The sequence below is a fragment of the Sorex fumeus genome, unplaced genomic scaffold (assembly GCF_029834395.1).
Source record: "Sorex fumeus unplaced genomic scaffold, SorFum_2.1 ptg000005l, whole genome shotgun sequence".
NCBI classification, from domain to species: Eukaryota; Metazoa; Chordata; class Mammalia; order Eulipotyphla; family Soricidae; genus Sorex; species Sorex fumeus.
The window spans coordinates 2,012,491-2,036,837 of NW_026606062.1; the positions used below are offsets into that span (position 1 = coordinate 2,012,491).

Genomic DNA, 24,347 nt, shown 5'->3' on the forward strand with positions numbered 1-24,347 from the left:
CAACGGTCAAGACCCAAAGACTATAAAACCCAGCTCCCCGAAGAGAACAGCGCAGAGTCTTCTGTCCCGCGTCTGGCTGTCCTCTCCGGGGTCCTTTAGAGGGGGGTGGGTTGAGTTTCCCTCCCCACCGCAAGCAGAGCCCCGGCAGCCGAAGACCTCTGGAACCAGCTACAAGCATGCTGAGACCACTCTCCACATGCATGAAGGTACCGGCCGAGGAACAAAGGCATGCGGGTCCCGGGGCTGAGATCTCCAAGCCTGCTCTAATAGGAGCTGAGCATCCTCCACCAAGATCTTCCAGTAGGCGGGGGTCACACCTACCAACTGGCCCCCGGAGCCTTGTTATCTCATCCGTGACCAAGACCCAGAGACTATAAAACCCAGGTCCTGGAATTTGTGGCCACGCGACATCTTATTATCTCATTCTTGCTTTGGACAACATGGCAGGCTACCGAATGTAACCTGCCCACACAGCAGAGTCTGTCAAATGCCCTGTGGCATACCCAATATGCCAAATACCAGTAACAACGATGGGTCTCATTCTCCTAACCCTGAAAGAGCCTTGAATGTGGCACTTTTTAGAATCTCAGGGCTAGGACGAAGGAGACGTTACTGGTGCCTGCACGAGGCAATTGACGAACAACAGGATGATCGTGATCGTGATTGTGACTTTATTTCTGAGTCCTGGTCTCAGAGGCCAGGGATGCTCCCAGGTACTCTTTTCCCTCCCTTTTCATGAATAAACTTGAGCAGGCACTTTGGGGGAGGATATTATCATGGAGGAAAGTCAAGAGCCCCCAGCTTTGAGTGAGCCAAACTACCTCCAAAAACAATTTTAGAGACTAGAGTTTAAAATTTTAAAACCCCCACTTTACCTCACAGCTGACAATAGATGTAAGAGTGAAAGAGTGAACTTAGCCAACACGAGGGAGTCCCTCCAGCAAGGCAGGCTCATGAACAAAAGTAAATGAACATCATTTTTAAGTCACAAAGTTTGAGCATAGTATAGCAATAAGTAGTGAATAGACATGCATGCTTTACTTACATTTTGTTATTTCCCCTCAATTAGAAATAGTCTTCATTAAGAAGATCATGCTCCTTCAAAATAAAAAAAAAAAAAAAACAGGATAGAAAGTTGAAATCCACCTCTCACCTTGGGTTTCACCCTTCCTCTTTTTGAAGCCTCATATTTTTAATTGTCCTGGTTTCACAATTCAGGGCCTATGAATTGAGAGAGACCGGGATTTCTCTGTTCTATTTGTTCTTATTATGTAACAGGAAACACAGATCAGCCTTGTGAAGTTCAGGCTCCTGTCATCCATCCTCACTGTAGGATATCAACTGACTTCCTGTGTGGTTCCACTTGGGCCCCAGGCAGCTGTCTGCGGCAGTGCCTATAGCCCTCCTGGCTGTCATTCTCTACAGATGAGGCGAGCAGAGCACCGGAAAACAGTTCTCTACAGCTGCCCCCCTTCCCAGTTGTAACTGGGTGCTCAGTTATTTCCTCCGGGATAATTGGCCAGATCCTATTTGCTTGGTTCTGCTCACTCTTTCCACATGCTAGCACTTAATTTTCCCTTTTTGAATCCAAATAGTAAACACATCATAGTATTCTCATTTGGGGAGTCTTTTGTGAAGTCACAGCCCCCAGAGCCGCCCCCCACTCCCTGCTTTGATTTCTCTGTGGAAAACTGTGACAACTGTTGCTTTTATTTATGTTCACCAGAGAGATAGTTTGGTTTGTGTTTCTCCTGATGCTGGTGATAAGACTGAAAAACCACTGGGGAAAGAACTTGGAGTGAGTTAACCATGTTAAATCACCAAAGTGTGCTTTTACGGAACTCGAATGTAAATAAACAAATATAAAATCCAGAAGGCTAATTGCAAAATGATGTAAGGTAATTACTCTCACTTTCCCAGGCAAAAGGCTCCACCACAGAAAAAGAACTTGCAAAGGATATGATCAATGTGAATTCTGTTGTCCCTAACTGAACTCTCTTCTCCCATTTCGCAGAGGTTACAAGAAAAGATGCTCAAAATCAGACACTGGAGAGACTTTGCTGTGTGTGTGTGTGTGTGTGTGTGTGTGTGTGTGTGTGTGTGCATGCGTGTGTGTGTGTGTAGTTAATCTCTGTCCCAATAAATGAAAGATAAGAAGTGAGCATAGCACTCTCATTAGAAAATCATGTGAGGAAGGCTTTAAGGACCAGAAGAGACTTTTCTAAGAAGAATGATGTTTGGAAAACTTGTCTTTAGCTCTTAAGGCTCAAAATTTTTTAAAAAAAAATAAATAAAGGTAGTTGAGTGCTCAGTAGCCACAAACCAGAAACCTGCTTCACAGGTAACTTTCTGGCCTCTGAAGTGGGTTCAAAACATGTGTGAAGTTTCCCAGGGAGATCAGACCAGGAAGAGGAAAAGTGAGGAAGGACAGAGTCAACAGCCAGGAGCTGTCCGGGTTAGATAGAGGAGTCATGGCAGCCTTCAGAGGCCACTGAAAAGCTTTAGGAATAGACATGTGTGTCATTCCACCCATCCCACATTCACTGCTTTTTTGTCTCCCCAACCTACTCCTATTTCTGCCCTGGTGGTAAAGATGGAAACTCAGAGAGATCCAAACCCAGAGGTGGTTCATCTCCAGTGTGTGCTGGGAGCAGCCAATGTGGACTGTGAAAGAAACTTATTGATAATTTCAACTCATACGCAGACCAACCATTTACATGATTGCACCATGAAGACTTTTTGTGACTTGGAGAAATGGAAAGATGTTTAATTATTAAAGAGCAAAGGAAAGTCCTTAAATAGGACACCAAGGCAGGCATAAAATGGTTTGTATGAAGAAAAATATTAGATTGTGGGTTTTTTTTTATGATTTCTAAGGTTCTTTGCATTCAAATTATCCATTAAATATACATGTAAAAAGAACAAAGACACTTATTTCGTTGCAGAATTTTATCTAAGAGTAGTACATATTGTATTTCAACTGAGTTATGTACTTTAAAATGATAGCCTTTGTGTGTCATCTGTGATAATTTTAAATAATTCCATAAATAAGTTTATGTATTGTGAAAATACGCTTTCATTTCATTCTCACAAAAACATGTATAGCTGTGTCGTGGTGTTGTGATTCAATGACTTAAGTGACAAAATTATGACGCAGAAGATACCACATAAATTGCACAGATTCCTTGGGAAACTAATAGATTCAATGCACAAAAATTGGTGACCCATAACACAGCTTTCTTCCCATGATTTCTTTAGACAGCTTCATTTATCAGACATTCAGTTGATCATATCTCTCTCTCTCTCTCTCATCAAATATAAAGTTATCAAGTTTTGAGTATGTACCAGTGGGGAGAAGGTTGCTGTTCTCACTCATTTGCTTGTTTGTGGTGTCAGGGGTGGAACCCAGGATTTATACGTGCAAGGCATCTGTTTGAAGGCCAGGACACATCTCTGACTGGAAGCTTGCTATTAGTCACCCAAGTTACAAATATAATTGCAATCTCTGATGAAAAACACCAAAGAAAATAACATTGGACTCCCTGGTAAGTGGAGGAGACAGAGAAACTGACCTCTGACTGAATTAAAGAAGAGAACAATTATGAGACAAGACTATGGGTGAGACTGTGGGAGATAGTGCAATGCAGTGACCCTGAAATAGAGTTGCCAAGAGGAAGAGGAAATCCAGAGCTTGGCCTGGGCCAAATCCAGCTAGTCACACCCCAATTCTAGGCAGATATGAAAGTGACAGAAAGTCATTCATGGAGTTTAAACTGCCGGGATGTTCAGTTCAGGAATCAGATTTACCCAGTCAGTTAATGGAGATTACTGTCCTAAACCCAAGGAAAAGAATGATAAAGATAAATGTATTCACCCAAATCACCATCCTCATAAATCCAGAAAACATTTTTTATAACATTCGTCCAGCCTAGGCCATTTATTTGCTCCTTTAACTGGGAGATGTTTAAAACTAGATAGATTGGTTCACTCTGAGAAACCGAATTCTTGAGCCCCTGAGGAACTATGTCACATGCGGGCTTTTCTCCCCCAATTAAGTTGGTGTGCTTGTTTTTATTCATTTATTTATTTTTAGACCACTCATAGGATCATTCAACACAGTGGAGAGAACACCTCTTTAGAATAATACACTCTGTGGGACAATCTTGTGTTACATTTGCCTCTGACAGGGTCCGTTTAATAATAAAGAGCTTTCTGGACCCTGATTCTGCAACCCAAAACGCTGGACTTGATTGTCAAGTTATTTGTGGAGTCCTCTTTCCACCATTTATATGCTGATTCCCAATATTTTGTTATATATTTTTTAGACAATTGGCAGGTAATGGTTACAGGCATCAAGGAATTGGATGATACTAATTAATGTGTATCCACATGCACACACACATAAAGGTAAAGGTAAAGGCCCTCCCGTTGATCGTCGATTTGCTCGAGCGGGCCCAGTAACGTCTCCATTGGAGACTTTGTTGTTACTGTGTCTGGCATATCGAATACTCTCAGTAGCTTGCCGGGCTCTCCGAGAGGGGCGGAGGAATCGAACTCTGGTCAGCCATGTTGGCCGCGTGTAAGGCGAATGCCCTACCCGCTGTGCTATCGCTCCAGCCCACATATGAAGTTGTTTATGGATTGTTTGAGTTAATATCAGTAAGGATTATAATGTATGATACACACATATAGAATGTAAACATAAAAATCTATGCAATCTTTAGCTTGATTTTTACAAAGCACATGCATCATGGGCACAGCAGATAGGGTGTTTGCCTTGCACGCAGCAAACCCGGGTTTGATTTCTCCGCCCCTCTCGGAGAACCCAGGAAGCTACCTAGAGTATCCCGCCCATATGCACGGCAGAGCCTGGCAAGTTCCCCGAGGCACGTTCAATATGCCAAAAACAGTAACAACAAATCTCACAATGGAGACATTACTGGTGCTCACTTGAGCAAATCGATGGACAGGAGGATGGTGCTACAGTGCTACATGCATCATGGACAGACCTTGCTATTGTGTCTTCATGCAGATACCCTGAAAGCTCCTGGGGGAAAGGACAACTTGATAGTAATTTGGTTTCTTAGAGCAATTGAGTATTTCCACCCCCCTCTGATTCCATCAGGGAAAAATAATTAAGCAGGCATGAGCAATTTTGCTGGTAATGTTCGGATCCAGTTTGGGAGTCATGAGCATGGGATGATTTTAGGAGTTTTAACTGCAGTAATTGCTGTGGGTCTTTCTCAGCCCCACCTGTGTCCCCTGTCCCAGGAGCTGACTCTGCTCCCCACTAGCAGTAGTTTCCTTGAACAGTCCTGTGTCCTGCTGCACTCAATGTATTCACAAAGAATCCTTTTTCTTTGTCTATAAATGCCATAGTAAGCACTGAAAAACAACAACAACAACAAAAAATTCTGTTTGACTCCTGCTGGGCCTTTTCAGATGCTAAATCTGGAAGCTATGGAAGCCAAGCAGAATGCAAATCACATTTGGATAGCCATCTACTGTCCAAGTTAGGCACTGCAATTTCCTCAGAACACATGTAATGAATGGTACATGAAAGGAAAGCTTGATTCTATTGTACTTTTGTCTTTTTTGCTACAAGGGGGGGGGGAGGGAAACATGAAGAAATGGAGAATTTTATTACTATTAAGTGTGGAATTAACTTATCTTCATTGACTTCCTTGTTTAAAGATTGGTTTACACTGGTGGAGAGAGATTGATGCTTTCTGGTAGTGGGTATGGTCTTGAATATCATATGCCTGAAACTATTATTCACTATATTGTAAATCATGGTGCCTACACTCAAATTAAAAGAAATAAAATGAACTCAAAAGTATGGTTTAAAATAACCCATTCTGGGCTGGAGCGATAGCACAGCGGGTGAGGAGATTGCCTTGCACACGACAGACCTGGGTTCAACTCCCAGAATCCCAGAGTACCCCAAGCACCGTCAAGAGTAATTCTTGAGTTCAGAGCTAGGAGTAACCCCTGTGCATCACCAGGTGTGACCCAAAAATAAAAATAAAATAAAATAACGTAAGCCATTCATTAAATTTATTCGAGTCATTGTCTGGGATTGGTTATGGCATCTTTCTCTCCTGCTGACAGAGAATTTACAATTTGTGAAAGGAGGATAGGGAAGGAGTGATGAGGAACTGGTGCATCAGGAAGGGTGGAGTCGTTTGATTGAAACCATAGAGCAAAGGAGAAAAGTCACCTCTGGAGATTTAATGGCAGGATGACACTATAGATGAAACTGATGATAGGAGCATCACCAGGCATACTATTCTGAAGAGAAATTTAGATTTTCTTAGACAATGATCAGAAGACCTGAAAGATCAGATTTGCCTTTTACAATAAAAAATTGCTGATGTCGTTTGAGGTTCACGGCATGCTGGTCACTCTGTTACACTTTTTCTTGGGCATCTCCACAGAGATATGTCCATGACAGCATTTCCCAGTGGTGGTTTCCAAAACACTTAGAGTTTTCAAAGATTTCCCCTTGTCTCTGTACATCAGTGTAGTATTTTCTTCTTTTTTAAGTTTTGCTTTTTAGATAACCAACAGGCAAGTTAACTGCGTAAAAAATTACCTTTAACAGTGACCAAAATACAGAAAGAGCCCACAGAATGGGAAAGAATGTTTAACCAATACCCATCTGATAAGGGATTAATATTCAGGGTGTACAAGAAACTAGTAGAATTGTACAAGAAAAAACCTCCAACCCCATCAAAATGTGGGGAGAAGAAATAAACAGAAGTTTCATCAAAAAAGAAATACAAACTGCCAAAAGGCACATGAAAACATCCTCCACATCGCTAACCATCAGGGAGATGCAAATAAAAACAACAATGAGATATCATCTCACAACACAGAGACTGGCACAAATTCAAAAGAACAAAAGCAACCAATGCTGGCGTGGATGTGGTGGAAAAAGAGAACTCTTTCACTGTTGGTGGGAATGCCCACTAGTCCAGCCTTTCTGGAAAACAATATGGAGAGTCCTTCAAAAACTAGAAATTGAGCTTCTATATCAGCCTGCAATACCACTTCTGGGAATATATCCTGAGGATGCAAAAAAGCACAGTAGAAATGACATCTGCACCTATATGTTCATCGCAGCAATGTTCACAATAGCCACAATCTGGAAACAACCCAAGTGCCCTAGAACAAATGACTGTTTAAAGAAACTTTGGTACATCTACACAATGGAATACTCTGAAGCTGTCAGGAGAGATGAAGTCATGAACTTTGCTTATAAATGGATAGACATGAAGAGTATCATGCTGAGTGAAATGAGTCAGAAAGAGAGGGACAGACAGAAGGACTGCACTCATTTGTGGAGTATAAAACAACATAACATGGGGCTGCCACCTAAGGACAGTAGATACATGGGAGAGATATATTGCTCCATAGCTGGAAGCCTGCCTCATGAGCAAAGGGGAGAAGGCAGCTGGAATAGAGAAGGGATCACTAAGAAAAAGATGGCTGGAAGAATTGGTCGGAATGGGAGATGTGTGCAGAAAGTAGATAAAGGACCAAACATGATAACGTCTCAGGGTCTGTGTTGCAAACCATAAAGCCCCAAAGTAGAGAGAGATTATGGGGAATCATGTCTGCCATGGAGGCAGGGGGAGGGTGGGAAAGGGGGGGTATACCTGGGATATTGGTGGTGGGGAATGTGCACTGGTGGAGGGATGGGTGTTTGATCATTGTGTGATTGTAACCCAAACATGAAAGCTTGTAACTATCTCATGGTGATTCAATAAATTTTTTTAAATTTTATAATAGGGAATACCCTGCCACAGAGGCAGGGTGGGATGGAGGGATGCGGGGGGGGGGGGGAGATACTGGAACCCTTGGTGGTGGAAAATGGGCACTGATGGAGGGATGGGTGTTTGATCATTGTACAATTGAAATCCAAGCACAAAAAATTTAAATCTACAACTCTACCTCATGGTGTTTCATTAACAAAAATTTTAAACAAAATGTAAATGATGGAGAATGAGCACTGGTGGAGGGATGGGTACTGGATCATTGTATAACTGAAACCCAAGCACAAAAATTTGTAAGTCTACAACTGTACCTCATGGAATTTCACTAATAAATTTTTTTTAAAAATAAAATAAAATGTTAAAGAAAAAAATTACCTTTAACAAGGAGAATTCTTGGAGAGCTTGGATCCTATATGCATAGAGCAATTCTCAAATGCATCAGCCATTGGCTATGTTAGGTTCTTGCAATGACAGAATCTCAAAGACCTGCAGGCCAGAAAGATAATACAATGGGTAAGGCACTTGCTTTGGATGTGGCTAACCTGGGTTTGACCACCAGGGCTCCAAATGCTCCCCGAAACAGCCGGCAGAGAAGTCTGAGAGCAAAGCTAGGAGCAAGCCCTGAACTCTACATGTGTGGCACAAAAACTTTTCTGAAAAAAAGGAGAGAATTTCAAAGAACTAGTGCTTTGAAACTTAATCAAATTAACAATTAAAACTGAGAATTAAAGATAATGCCTTATCATTATAATCTTAATGAAGCAATTATATGTGAACAAAAATGATGTTTTCCCTGAAAACTAATTTATTACTCCAAATTATTGTAGTTAGTGAAATAATAGATATTGGTTTAAATTTTAGCAATTTCTTTAGTGTCTAACTCAATAGGCCAAAGACTCAAAACTATTTTAAAATTATTGGATATGTAAGAACTATATTGATGAAGATAAGACTACTTGAATACCTTTTTCATATTACTGTGGATAGTCTTCTTAACTACCTTTCCCAAACCCAATGAATAGAAGTTTAGCAAAGGTTAGTTACATATAAATAAATATATCATGCCCTGTTACATTACAATCCATTGGTCTCTCTTGTACTTTAAATGCATTTTTTACTCATGCATGATTTATGACAACTTGCTTTTAGAAAAGATCAGGTCACTAAGTCATACAAATCTTCCATATAGTGATACATTTTCTGATAAAAATCAATAAGCACCTTCATTAATGCCGCCATTGATCTCACAAGAAAAGTATTTAAGAGAGAGGTTACTGTTAAGCTTATAATGTAATGGTAGGTACAAGCTCTTTTTTTAAAAAAAAATTTATTAGTGAAACACCATGAGGTACAGTTGTAGACTTAGAAATGTTTGTGCTTGGGTTTCAGTTATACAATGATTGAGTACCCATCCCTCCACCAGTGCCCATTCTCCACCACCACTGATCCCAGTATCCCTCCCCCCACCCCTATCCCCCCCCCCCAATCCACCCCACCTCTGTGGCAGGGCATTCCCTTTTGTTCTCTCTTTCCTTTTGGATGCTGTGGTTTGCAAAAGAGACATTGAGTGGTAGTCATGTTCGGTTTATAGTCTACTTTCAGCATACATCTCCCATCCTGGGAGGATCCTCCCAACACCCTTTATTTGGTGCTGCCTTCTCTCTCTGAGCTGCCCTTTCCCCTAGCATGTGCGGTTGGCCTCCAAACCATGGAGTGAACCTCTTGGTACTTATCTCAGCTATTCTTGGGTGTTAGTCTCCTATTTTGTTCCTTTATGTTTCCCAGATGAATGCAATCTTTCTATGTCACAAGCTTTTTGAAGGTTTTCTTTTGGCTTGAAATCTCTGATTGATCATTGTTAATGAATACGTTCAATTGTTTATATTTTTAATGTATTTTTAAAAATTAAATCACTGTGAGATACACAGATACAAAGCTATTCATGATCAGGTTTCATTCATCCAATGTTCCAACACCCATTCCTCCACAAGACATTTCTTCCCATTACGAATGTCCCTTCCCTCCCCACTCCCCGCCCGCTTCTATAGCAGGAACTTTCTCTCTCTCTCTCTCTCTCTCTCTCTCTCTCTCTCTCTCTCTCCCTCTCCCCCCACTTTCAGCATGCAGCTCCTGATTTTCTTTTTTTTTAACTTTTTTTTAATTGTATCACCATCCAAGTAGGAGAGGAGCGAGTGACCAAAGGAACCATAACTGATTCTGATAAATGCACACATCCCCCCCGCGAAGGGGGTCAGCGACCATCAGCATATATTAGCTCTAGAATTTTACTTTGGACAACCTGGCAGGTTACCGAATGTTACCTGCCCACACAGCAGAGTCTGGCAAACTCCCTGTGGCGTACCCGATATGCCAAATACCAGTAACAAGAATGGGTCTCATTCTCCTAACCCTGAAAGAGCCTTGAATATGGCACTTCTTAAAATCTCAGGGCTAGGACAAAGGAGACGTTACTGGGGCCTGCTCGAGGCAATCGACGAACAATAGGATGATCGTGGTAGTGATCGTATCACCATGAGATACTATTACAAACCTTTCATGATTGAGTTTCAGTTGTACAATGACCAAACACCCATCCCTCAACCACTGTACATTTTCCACCACCAATGTCCCCAGTACCCTCCCACCATTCCCACGCCATCCCACCCCTTCTGCCTCTGTGGCAGACAAGTTCCTTCTTACTCCCTCTCTACTTTTGAGCATTATGGTTTGCAATACAGATGCTGCAAGGCCATCATATTTCATCCTTTATCTACTTTCAGCACAACATCTTCAATTACATTTCAATTATCTTTTTTTAAAACTTTTTTCTTCCATTCTGTGAGAAGAAAATCTGCCCAATACCTAAGTTTATGACAATGACTGTACAAAATGCACCATTTCAGTTTCTGTTGGGTGGTATTGTTTTGAGTAAGCTGAGGTAACACCTTATTTATCCTGTACTCGTTTGGGATTTTCATTGAATTTGCCAACATGACGGAGAAAAGCAAATAGCAAGTCACTTTAGTATTTTGATGAAAATGGTTTTGACTTCATGTCACTGCTTCCCTGGCATGTCTCAGAAGACTTCAGAATTTCTGCCGGAGAGTTAGCCAGTGTGGTCCTTGTTAAGGATCAGATTGAAGTTTCTGGTCATGGGAACATACTGATTAGTTAGGTCTATAAGACACAATTTTCAAGGCAGCCTTATAAAGGGTTGACTATTGACTGGAATATTCTAGAAGGACCCTATCAATGATAATATATGGAGACATTTATTTCTGAAGATATTTAACAAACCACAAAAACTAATAACACCAAAAGCAATGCCATTTATATTATGATACTAGTATTAATACTAAATGTCATTAGTATTATGCCCATATACATAGTATTATGTTTGGAATTTTATTTATTAGGAATAAAGGTACTATTAAAGTGGGTGACATGCACTAACTAGTCCTGTATCTGTATTTTTGTTATCTAGAAGCAAAATGTTGCATATTTTTAAAAAGACAACATTTTATCATATAGTCTTTCCTAATAGCTGATGGTGAGTTTTGTTCCTTTCATCAATTCTGATTTTAGTGCAATGGTACAAAATTTCCCCAAGTTTACATTTGATACTGATGCAGATCACCAAAACAATTTTAAATTTATGTTTTGGCACGTAAACTTCCTTCATGTTTTGATTTAAAGGATAATCATGGGATTTACATGCCTTGTTAAATACATGAAACTTGTTACTTTATACACAGATACTTAGTTTTAAGTATGAAATATTTTTTCAAAAGAGACATGCATGTTTTTTTATATCCAAGTAAAATGCTGAAGATCCCAAGGGCATTTTCAAAATCATTTATTACCATAAAAGAAGCTGTCAGATCAAGCAGACGATCAATGCCACGCTATGGCTTCTTGCCATGTAAGAGACCAGGCATCCATTGCTGTATCTCAGCCAACCCCACATAGTAGCAGTACAATGTGCATTCTCTGTGCACAAGTGAAAGGCAAGGGAATCCCAGTCCTTCAGATTTCCAGAAGGAATGCAGTGGGTACTCCTCTACTCTCCCATATTTGTGAATCTCTTTCTCCTCTCTACCAAGGGTCGGATAATGCCCTACATTGATCACTGGACCATGATGTCTTTATCACCTTGCCAACACCTCACTTTTCTCTGCTCATTGGGTCTTTAGCAGAGTTCCCATATTCCTGAGAAGAATCACTAATTTCTCCAACAATAACAATATTCTTACTGCACCCTTTCTGATAATGTTAGGGCCTTGGCTCATGACAAGGCAAGTCATTCCAGACGAGTTTCATTTGCCTTTTAGGAGAGGTGAGGCATTCCTTTCCTCTACGAAAAGCTGGAGTAAGATAATCATGACTCCCTGACTTGATCTGTGCTTCCTGTTGGGTTTCTTTCATCCTGGTCGCAGAATGATCACTGCAATGGCCAGATAATGTGTTTTCTCTTTAGCACCAAGGTTACATGCTGAGGGCTAAACCTTCTTATTTATCAAAATATTTTATATGAAAATAATTGGCACAGAAGAGGTAGCTCAAATGTCCAGCATTTGTGTTCGGCACACACAAGAGTTCTGACTTCAGTCCCCTGCACCATGCTCCCCTGAGCACTGAACTGGGAATAGCACCCCATAACACAGGGATATGGCACCAAACAAAAACAAAAATAGGGGGAGGATGAAGGAAAGAGTAATAATAATAATAATAATAATAATGTTTTAAAGTCAACTCTAGTGAGTCAGTAAATCAGTTTGAAGTATTGTATTTGGTCAAGTTGTTATACTAGTTTTAAAAATTCTACTTGAAATAAAAATTTCTATATTTCATAATCCAGAAAGGATTCCTGAGTAGAAAACATTCCCACAATCATGAATCAATTAAATTATTCTCGGTTCTCAGTTCCATGTTCTCAATTAAATTTACCAAATAATTATTAAAATTACTGCAAAATTATTTTGTCATAAATATTCCATACAAATAGAAGATGAAGACAACTTAGATGTTTGCTTAGAAACAACAAAATGTTGAGACTACGCGAAGGTTTCCAAAGCAATCCTGAAAAATCAGCCCAGGCTCCAATTTATGTCAAATATTATATGTATTATTATTTTGTTTTTTTAGAAAAACTTTCACCAAAAATTAAACTGTTTGCAGTGAGCATATTTTAGAGTTTTTTTTTAAAAAATGCCTTCTAAATCATCCCAGCAGCACTGAGTCATTGATTAGAAACTTCCAGCAGCTTGACTGACTTGGGAAAATCATAGTATTCCTCTGCAAGAACAGAAATGCATTGTGTATCAAAAAAAATAAAAAAAGAAATAGAGAAAATGTATGTCTCCTCAGAATTTGACTGGTTTTATTTCTTTGATGCCAGATGAAAGTGTTTTCCTTGATAAAAATGCACTAATCTCTTATTGCTGTGTAGATACAGAGATTCAGGAAAGTCATTTGTCTTTGCTTTCCAAAGGCTTAGAGAACTCCACTATTCACATTAATAGCAGTGGATGCCTTGGAGATTATCCTGTGACAATACCAAGGGACATAATCCTGAATAGAAATTCAATTCTCCTTAAAGAGAAGAAGAAAAATGATTGAAAAAAATGACTATCATCAAACAAAATTAAACAAAATAGTGGTAGCTATATTCAATAAATTAGCTCTGCTAAGTAATACATCTGAGCATACTTATTATAAATATTAATATGACAGTATATACCTTGTCATATGAACAAATTAATAAAGGAAGAGTTTTTATCTTGAGTGTAGGAGAAATATTGTCTATTTCATAACTAATCTCTTGGTGACATGCTATTTTTGTCTGTGGGGGGGCATTTTATTTTAGATCCCTTTGAAGTATATGTGAATTGGTTTAAATTCTCAGAACTCTTTGCAATTTTTATGTTAGGGATATCAGAATGAAAATATATTCTTTCAGCAACCAAGTTTCCTCTCTGCCTAAGGCACAGGGCACAGTATATTTCTGGACAACTTAACTTTGTGTCACCGTTCTTAAGAGAACAACCTCTAAGAGGTTCACTTATAATGCAAAAATTTTCTCTGAGATTTTCAGAATATTTTAGACAACTTTTTTAGCAAATGAAACTTTGGTGAATCCAATGTTACAAGAACGCATGTTCTTCTTAGCTACCCTGGTCCCACAAATTCCAACTGAATGTAAGTTCAGAATCATGTGGAATTCAAGAAAGAGCCAAAATGTATTTAATAAAGTTGTATGAAAATCTCAATTAAAAGAAAATCTCAAAAATTGACATCCTTGATAAGCAATGAAGCACAAGCAACGTGTGTGCACGTGAATCTGTCTTACGAGTTGTGGATATTCTAATCCATCTATTTGTATAGGTTACAGGGTAAACTATGGCACTTATTTTAGCCTGTGTTTGAGTGTGCACAGAGTGAACTATGGTCATAATCGCAGGCAGCCAGAAAAAGTGTAGGCATCATCCATAAGCTCCCCTCTGGCATTAACCACTTTGCGGATGGAAGTTGTTGACCTGACTTTAGAGATAACCCAAAGAGTGATTGCTTTGTAGTGCATATTGCCTTGGAAATGGGCAGTTAGTTGTTTGTTTCTGTGTCTAAGGAAGCTTGGAAGCTTGAAGTAAGGAATCATGATAGAGAAAAATGCAGGTTAAGCAAGGCATTTTTTAGGTCACATTGGAATTGAGAGCTTTCTTAGATTTTGAGAAGGTTCAGTCTGTGCATTGGAGATATCAGTGTGTCTATATGAGACAAAATCTGATTAAATCAGAATCTGATTGGAAACCAAGAAGGGGAAATTAATCCATCGGTGCATCAGGTAATATGAAAGACCTCTGATTTTGTCACTCATAAGATAATCACTTCAACATAAACCTTAAAGGAACCTTACAGGAAAGAAATATCATTTGCCATTATTTTCTAGGAAAAAAATACTAAATGTTCTCACTTTACATAGACTAAAGCTGCTATCAGATGAATAAGCTATATGGAAACATGGATTCATTATAAAAACATGTCAGCCAAGATTCGGATGAATACTTTGTCTGCTATTTCATAAAATAAAAGATGACTCCCTGGAGGTTGTAACTATTCATGCCTCCAGGAAAGTTAGGTTAATTTACAAATTGTAGTTTATACATGTCATCAGATGACATGAATATTTAAGCTGCTTTCAAGAGTGTGAGGGTAGATGAAAACTAGCATCACCTTCACACAAGTAAGGGGAGTTTCTGGTTGCCACACCTCCTGGGAAATTGGCCCTAGAAAGTTCTAGACAAGTGAATGAAAATCATTACTTAGTAAGTAGAGGGGCTGGAGCGATAGCACAGCGGGTAGGGCGTTTGCCTTGCACGCAGCCAACATGGATGACTCGAGTTCGATTCCTCCACCCCTCTTGGAGAGCCTGGCAAGCTACTGAGAGTATCTCACCCACATGGCAAAGCCTGGCAAGCTACCCGTGGTGTATTGGATATGCTAAACACAGTAACGAGTCTCAAAATGGAGACATTACTGGCCTGCTCAAGCAAATCGATGAACATCAGGAGGACAGTGACAGTAAGTAGAGGAGCTTGCCTTTAAGGCCAGGCCTAAAATCAGATTCTGCTACCTGCATTACCCCTGTTTCCTTTCAGAAGTGACAGTGACCTTTTCTAGGTGATTCTGAATGTTGGTGAAAGAAAACTATATCCTCCCTGAACACCTGCTGTGTGGTTGCTATGAACGCATGCTCAAAGCCACAGCAAGCAATACACACAGTATCAAGCGTGACAGTTGCTCCAAAGATAATCAGGATGCTTTCGAATAGAAATGCATGCTGTGAAGAAGATTTCAGAGAATGGGCAAGAAGTGGTTTGAAGGACACCTAGGCATGGGAACACGGTGTGGGGAAGGCTGGAAGCAGCATGAAATATGGAGACTTAGAGGGAACTCAGTTGTAGGTGTTTTGGGCTAAGTAGGGTTCAGTGGGAAAGAGTCTATCTGCTCGGGTGACTCTGTTCAAAGGACACTTTTGGAAATCAGTCAGGAAGTTTAAAGATGGTCTCATCTGAAATATGGAATAATTAAAAATATTTGAATAATGTAGCAAAATAAAAATAATCTCGATGATTCAGAATAGCATTGAGTCGAAGTTAGTTTTGAATAAGAAAGTTGTGGAGAATTTTATATTTGTGGATATACATGTATGTGTACTATACGAGAACTCCATGCCAGGCTGTTTTCACTTAGGGTACCCCAGAGGGAGGTGGCTGAGAACCCTCCCTTCCCCGAGGGACCCAGCCCCAGCAGCCGACCTCCACTACCCAACTGCCACCAGAATCCAGGCTGCTGTTCACATGCTCAGGCTGAGCCTCATGGATGAGTGAACATATTCATGAACACATCATAAGACACTCCCTATCCATTTTCCATAATTACCACACCATATTTGTTGGAGTTCAGACAGTAGGAATCATAGAGGGATAGAGAGAGGGAAATTATATATATATATATATATATATATATATATATATATATACTCGAGCGGGCCCAGTAACGTCTCCATTGGAGACTTTGTTGTTACTGTGTCTGGCATATCGAATACTCTCGGTAGCTTGTCGGGCTCTCCGAGAGGGGTGGAGGAATATCGAACTCGGATCGGCCATGTTGGCCGCATGTAAGGCGAACACCCTACCCGCTGTGCTATCGCTCCAGCCCATATATATATACATACATATATATATATATATACACACACACACACATATATATATGTTGGCTGCGTGCAAGGCAAATGCCCTACCCACTGTGGAGCAATAGCATAGCAGTAGGGCAGTAGGGCATTTGCCTTGCACGTAGCAAACCTGGCCGAGCCGGGTTCGATTCCTCCACCCCTCTTGGAGAGCATGGCAAGCTACCAAGAGTATCTTGCCTGCATGGTAAAGCCTGGCAAGCTACCCCTGATGTATTCAATATGCCAAACACAATAACAACAAGTCTCAAAATGGAGATGTTACTGGACCCACCCGAGCAAATTGATGAATAACGGGAGGACAGTGCTACAGTGTATATATATATATATATATATATATATATATATATATATATATTTGTGCCTCTCGGAGACGAGAGCCTGGCAAGTTACCAAGAGCATCCCATCCGCACAGCAGAACCTGTCAAGATACCCATGGCGTATTCCATATGCTAAAAACAGTAACAATAACAGGCCTCATTCCCCTGACCCTGAAAGAGCCTCCAGTACAGCAGCGTTGGGAAAGATGAGTAAGAAAAGACTGCTAAAATCTCAGGGCTGGGACAAATGGAGACATTACTTGTGCCCGCTAGAGTAAATCGATGAACAATGGGATGACAGTGACACAGTCATGTAATATATATATATATATATATATATATATATATATATATATATCTCAGAATATATATAGCTGAGAGGACAAAGAACCTCTGGCCCCAGTCACATCTCTTCGATTCTACTGTTCTGCCTGCATTAACATAGGCCTCAAAGACCTGGGCCCTTTGCAAACAGGATGAGAACGCTATTCGGGTCCCAAAGAGGAATCAAAAGAGCTATGCTTGGAGTATCACGCTTCACTCAAATGAGACAAAGAATCCGGTGTTCCGACCTCTGTAGAAGGTCAAGAATCAGGGACGCTGTGTCATTTGCCAAGGTGTCAAAAATCAGATGGGCTGGACACGTAATGAGATTTGGAGATGACCGCTGGACTAGAGTCATTACCAACTGGATTCCACGGGACGTCAAAAGATCGCGTGGCTGCCCACCTACGAGACGGTCAGACTTCTTCGTCAAGACCCTGAACGATTGGTTTGAGGCTCTTCGTGTTCCTAAAATGAGCAGATGCAATTGGGCTACATTAGCACGCGACAGGGATGAATGGAGACGTTACTAGTGCCTGCTCGAGCAAATCGATGAGTAACGGGATGTCAAGTGATCAAGTGATGCATCAGAATATATGTATATCAGAGTAAATACATGATATTTATTCATAGTTGTTAAATAAAAATTTCTATAGTTTCAACTAAGGTAAATACAGAAGCCATTTCTGTAAAAGAAGGAAATTGCCAACAGAATAATTTTAGAATGATGGGTCTCATTCTCCTAATCCTGAAAGAGCATGGAAATAGCTCTTTTAAAATCTCAGGGCTAGGAAGAAGGAGACATTACTGGTACCTCCTTGAGGAAATCGATGAACAACAGGATGATCGTGATTGTGATCGTGATTTTATTTGAGGAAAATAAAGCATAAGTTTAAATTTATCTGATTCTTATTTTAAACTTAAGAGGTAGAAGGTATTCAACCTAGGTTTCCAATGACAGATGAATGGATTATAAAGATGGTATTTAAAAACAAGTCAGATTAAAATGAGAGAAATATTTTCACAAATAGTTTGGACTTTTCAACTGATGCCAATTATTATGGATTCTTCACGATCTGTCTTCCTGACCCACGAGTATGGAACATGAGATTCTCTTGATTAATGATATCAGGGCACTCACACATCTCTGTTCTATTGAACCTTCTAACTTTAAGTTAACATTATTTCTAGATTTAATATGTTTCCTTTGAGAAAACATAAACTTCCTTAAAATATAAGTAGTTGGTATTTTTCTCAACCCTACTTATACCAACTACTGCAGTGCTTTGCAAGCACTAGTGTCTAAATGAAATTGTATTAAATGAACAGGGACAAGCTGAGTTATTCACATTTTGCTAACATGAAACAGGTGTTACATCTCTCCAAGACCTGTTGGTTTCCCCAAATATTCTTATACCCAGATAATCCGATCAAGAGGACTTGTCGCCATTGTATTTTCATAACCTTCAAAGACAATTTCACACTAATATCTATGTTCATGAAATTTTGGTTACCTTTTTGTGTCCAGTTCCTGGTACAAAATAGGTATAAATCAATTATTTATAAATGATGAGTAAATGGTTTATTTGTAAAGAAATAGATGTTTGAGAATATATTTTATGCTCATTCAGCTATTGAAATAAGATTCAAACTCATCCATAAATACAAAGTCGATGAATAAAATCCTTTTTTGCCACCCAAGAACACCAAAGAGAAAAGATGATTTGCCATGGGAAGGCTTTTAATTCTTAAAGAAATATTTTTTTGTTTTAATTGAATCACGATGAGATATAGTTACATAGTTGTTCATGATTGGGTTTCAGTCATCCAATGTTCCAACATCTGTCCCTTCACCAGTGTACATTTTCCATCACCAATATCCTCAATTTTTCTCCTCTCTCCCACCACCAACCTGCCTCTATGTAAGGCACTTCTCTCTCTCTCTCTCTCTCTCTCTCTCTCTCTCTCTTTCTCTCTCTCTCACTTGCTCGCTCGCTCTGTGTACAAGCACATTGTGGTTTGCACTATAGATACTTAAAGGTTATGTTCGTTCCTTCAACCTACTTTCAGCACTCAGTTCCTGTCCAGAATGATCATTTCTAACTATCCTTGTTGTCGTGATCCCGTCTCTATGTGGGATGGGGGGGATGGGGGGTGGGAGGGAAACTGGGATCAGTGATGGTGGAGAATGGGCACTGGTAGAGGGATGGATACTTGATCATTTTATAAATGAAACCCAAGCACAAAAATTTGTAAGTCTACAACTGTACCTCATGGTGTTTCACTAATAAAAATTTTTAAAAAATTAAAAAAAAGAAAAAAAGAAACTTTAAAAAATAAATAAATAAATAAATAAAAGGAAGTAGCTCTAATGTGGGGATGAGGTGTTGTCAGTAGTGGCTACAGGGTGGAAGAGTCAAGTGCATACAGTGAAAGTTCATGTAAGACTCTGGGTGTGATCTTCCAAGATGCTCTTATTCTGCGTCAGTCTTCCACTGGTGTAAGTAGGGTGAGGTTGCGGTAAGGGATGCTTGGAAGACAGTGGGTAGAAACTGAAGTGAGAGACACCACAAGGCTTTCCTCTGATAGGTATATTCATAGCGAGAATGGCATGAAGGTGGTGTTTCTACAAACCTGTGTGGAACACTTTCTCTTGCCAACTAAGTGAGCGCGTATTCCAGCATTCTGACCTCACTCACTTCCTCTTCAGTCAGTGTGTGATCTAAGATCTTTTGAAGCTTATTGTTTAATCAGTTCAATTGTTAAGTCCAATTGAAAATGAACCGCTCTTAGAAAAGCTCTCATTCATTTGTTAGGCAAAAATTAACCTTGCTGAACGTTGGATTTCTAATTGGTCAATTGGGGACATTTGTTGTTATCTCAGTAGCTTTAAAGAGCATATTTAGTGTCAGAGATTAAGTGAAGCACCAACAGATGCCAGATTTTACCAGGTGTTCAAAAGGCAACAGCTATAAAAACATTTCTATACAACTATATATGCCATTTTTTAAAATTTTATCACCTAATTTTCTTTCTCTGTATCAAATGTCTTCAAATATATCTGAAAATCAATACCATCATGATGCCATAAGTTTTATTTCTTGGCCAAAAGAAATTATTACCAATCTAAAATTCTACTCTCTGTAGCATGCTGTCAATAGCCTACGTCGCGCACTTGAGTCCTTAAAGGTGGAGTTATGGAAACACTTTGTAATTTTGAAAAGTGGCATCATTATGCTAGATTTGCAGAGCCTTAGAAGATGGTTATAACATGTAAAGTGGGTCAAGATCTGACAGATCAATGTTGCCCTGTAAACAGGATGAAAGTGTATGAAGGTGATGCTATAGAGAATGAAAGAGCTAAAGAGAATTAGAATCATCCCGGAGGTGATGTTTTGCGGGGGTCAAACACATGCCTTGTCTTGCATGCATGAGGTTCTAGGTTCCATCTAGACCCTTGTAAAAATAAATAGTAGCAACAGCAGCAGCAGAAGCAGCAAAACCAAATGAGCAAACACTTTGGAGGGGGAGGAAAAGACATTCTTGGATATAAAGACCTCTGAACCAAAACAGAACACAAATCCACCCCAACCTCCCCTGCCCCAAGACTCATGTCACTTGCTTTCCCCCCAATAAAAGCTGTAGCTCCTATAACCCCTCTGTATAACATTGAACCCTAATGAGGTTAACGTGTGCAAGAGAGCAAGGTCTATGCCTCCTTGCACAACCGGTACTTCAGGGTCAAGCTTTAAAAAAGATGCTGTTTTATCACCTGCCAGCTCCCAGTGAACAGCAAACAAGGGGCATCTTTGGTGTGTGAAAGGAGCCTGCAACCAGATGCCCGAGTGCCTTTTTCTCCCTGCAGACAGGACTGGACTAATCCTTTGTCTTTCCTGCTTGTCCACAGAACCGAAAGTCAGCTGCAAGTTAGGCCGGTCTGTATCCACGTCCGGTGTGCCTCCTCCATCTGTCACTCCTCTCAGGCAAGCCAGTGAGCTGCCCCAGAGCCAGGTACCATCATCGTTAGCCAATCGTGATTGACTTCCTGTGATGCAACATGCCAAACGCTTCCCTCCTCTCTCTGTCCTGTGTGACCGTAGACAACTTTTTGCATTTGCTTTTATTTTTCTATGTGTGTATGAGGGTGGGGAAAGGGACAAGTTGTGGCCATCTGTGTGTCCATCTCCAAAGAAAAGTCCTTCTTCCTTGTGATTGCCGAAACTTCCTTTGATGTTTGTTACCAAATCGTGTTTTTTTTGTCTCTGGTTTCCATCATTCTGTAATATAAATGTAGTAACTTGTACTCTATGTATTGACGTCGTGGTTATTTTAAACAGTTCTCTCTTTCTTCCATGTTGTGTGTACCTTTATACTGTCTCTGAAAATTTATCAACCTTTGATAAATTTATCCACATTTTTTGGTAGACTTCTTTTTCAATGTTTTGTCCACAACACTTGCACAGATGTTATCAATGAATTTGTACATACCTTTTAGCTTTTATCCTATTATACTGTAATATTTGTGGCAGATTTTAATTTATTTTTCCTCACTTGGAGCATGATTGTAAGAAACTGTGAATATCGATGTCCTTATAAATATTCATATGCCAACTCATTTGGATTGAACATGGCAGCTACTCTCCTTTATTTAGCCAAAAAGAGAAATTGACCAAACAGATAATTTATATATTTACCCTAAACTGTAGATTAAGAAGGAAATCTTTAAAACAATGAAATTTCTGTCTTATACCAATATTAAAAATGTTCTCAGAAAGGGAATGTTAGTGTTTATGCATGGTAAATGAGATCCCTATTACCACTTGAAGGAAAGAGTTGAGAAATAAAGGTTTCAGTTAAAATATTATTTATTCCTTAACAGTAAAATATGTTATTCTGATATTCATTTGGGTGCATGGTTGTATATGGGAGAAAAATGCTACACATAAATTTGCTACCTATACGTTGCCCAGTGGTAATTCACCACACTGTCTTAAGTGGAGAGAAGTCATTGCTGTTACTAAGTATTATGAGTATTAAATAGGAAAATGTTATCTGAAATGTTTTTACTCCTCTTCCAAGTTTGAGTATTTGCATTCATAAAACATCTGAAATTATAGATTATAAAACTAGTGGTGATAGGTCCATGGGAACTGTCCATGGATTCTATTTTGGAATACAGAACTGGGAATATTTTTTTTCTAATGAGAGGTATGTGCTTTCTAGAATTTTTTTTGGATTAAATATGTGCAGAATTTAATTAGAATTTCTGAGAAATCTCCAGACTGCAGTGGAGGGGTCTCCCTCAAAGACATCTCAGGTGTCATTTACATTAGCTTGTGTCTTATTTTCAAAATATCAAAAGCCTTGATAACAGAATGTATGCCGCTTTTGGGGTATAAAAGACAGAGAAACAGTACAATAATGGAATCAGAGATAAATGACTTGATTAACTTCACCAAAATAAACTGCCAATTGTTGAATAAAGTTATTCAAAAAAAATTGTGTTTCCCAAACATATAAGGTACAAAACCTTGGATGCAGAGAGGAGAGAATTTTAAAGAACTGTCAAGGGGTTGCGTGAACACAATCAACTTTCCAAATATATGTAATTTACTAGTTTGTTAATCTCACTTAGTTGCACTGAGAAGTTTTGTGCTCTCCTGATGTTTTCCTAATTATCTTTAGAGCTACTTCCTCTTAAGCCCCCTTCAACTTTCAGTGAGAACAAGCTCCCGGTGACAACGTCCAGAATGCACACAAGATACCAACTTTGTGCCTTTGTAATCTCTGTCTTCACTCAACTTCAGTTACTGTTTCTCAAAGTGGAACAATGTGAGAAAAACGCTTAAGTTGCTAGTTTTCTTACTGACCATCCATCCGTACTCCAAAGGCCACAGGTGATGGCCTTCTGGGACTACCAAGTGTAAAACTGACCAGACCCATTGGTCCTAGTATCCACCAGTTCTTATAATCTGCATCTAAGTTGCATGGGGAAGCAATGTGCTCAAAAGATATTAACTCTGTGTTTCTATGACTTAGTCCAAAATTCAATACCATAAGCATTTACTCGTCCTCTTCTTATCCAATTCCCATGGTCTTGACTGAGAGGTGCATTTAGTTACAACCAGGATCACATTGTCTTTTGAAATTGATTGTTAATAACAATTGAATGTTAATAGCGACCTCTCACAGAGGAACCCTGAGATTTGCTTATCATTATAAACAAAATTATTTTTGGTTATCCTAGATTTGGGAATAGGGACTGGGAAAGAAAAGAGATCTTTGGAATTCCCATTGGAATCTGTCACTGTCACTGTGCTCCATTGTTCATCGATTTGCTTGAGCGGGTCCAGTAACATCTCCATCATGATACTTGTTGTTACTGATTGATAGCACAGCGGTAGGGTGTTTGCCTTGCACACGGCTGACCCAATCGGCCAGGGTTCAATTCCTCCATTGGAATCTATGCATTTTAATATCAAACAGACTCAAGATTTTCAAAATTTAAACCCAATGTTTAGAAATCGAAAACTCCCCCTGGAAGCTAATATCTCTTGTTCTCTTTGCCTCTGGTTAGTAGACAGTCCTATGTGGATACCACCAAGATTGTGGTTACTGGCACTGTTATTTGTACAGAAAGATGGTGGTACTGTCTGCTTACATCTGCAATCTTGGCTGAAGATTAACTGCCACAGAGGTAGGATTTAGAGAATTATATAATATTCTCTGATGGGAACTTCAACATTGAGACGAAAAAGTGGGGAGATCCAAGGAAAAGGACGAGTTGTAGAGCCTTTAGAATTGCTCCACAAGCAGAATACTCTGAAACTCGGAGGGATGAAAAATGGATTTTATTTCTTCCTTCATTCACTCCTGAATAATAAATATATTAGATATGGGGCAATGAAGGGAAAATGACAGTGCTGTGGAACTTTATTGGCAGGTAATCACGTATTTTGGCATTTGGCATAATAGACATCTTTCAAAATTAGGCTGAAATTTGTGCTGGCATGAAAAATGAGACTCTTTTTTTTGTTATGAAAGTCAACTGGAGAAGTCATATTTTATGTTGGATGTGTATCATATGTCACCTTCTTTTTTACCTGCTCTTGAAGTGAAACAGGAAGCTGTGTACTCAGAAGAGAGAGGGATGTGCAGGTGATGTTCATGCAA

The 24,347-nt window shown here is 39.5% G+C and overlaps 1 protein-coding gene across 2 annotated transcripts in view; it reads left to right on the forward strand.

Moving 5' to 3' along the window:
- Nucleotides 1-24,347, forward strand: part of NYAP2 (neuronal tyrosine-phosphorylated phosphoinositide-3-kinase adaptor 2) — a 347,775-nt gene that overhangs the window by 267,918 nt on the left and 55,510 nt on the right. Inside the window, exon 7 of one of the 2 annotated variants that reach the window (XM_056121264.1) lies at nucleotides 21,082-21,185. In XM_056121264.1, coding sequence (XP_055977239.1) covers nucleotides 21,082-21,185 — 104 coding nt within the window. Of the gene's footprint in view, nucleotides 1-21,081; nucleotides 21,980-24,347 lie in introns of those variants that run through there. The other variant, XM_056121274.1, reaches the window with a different exon arrangement.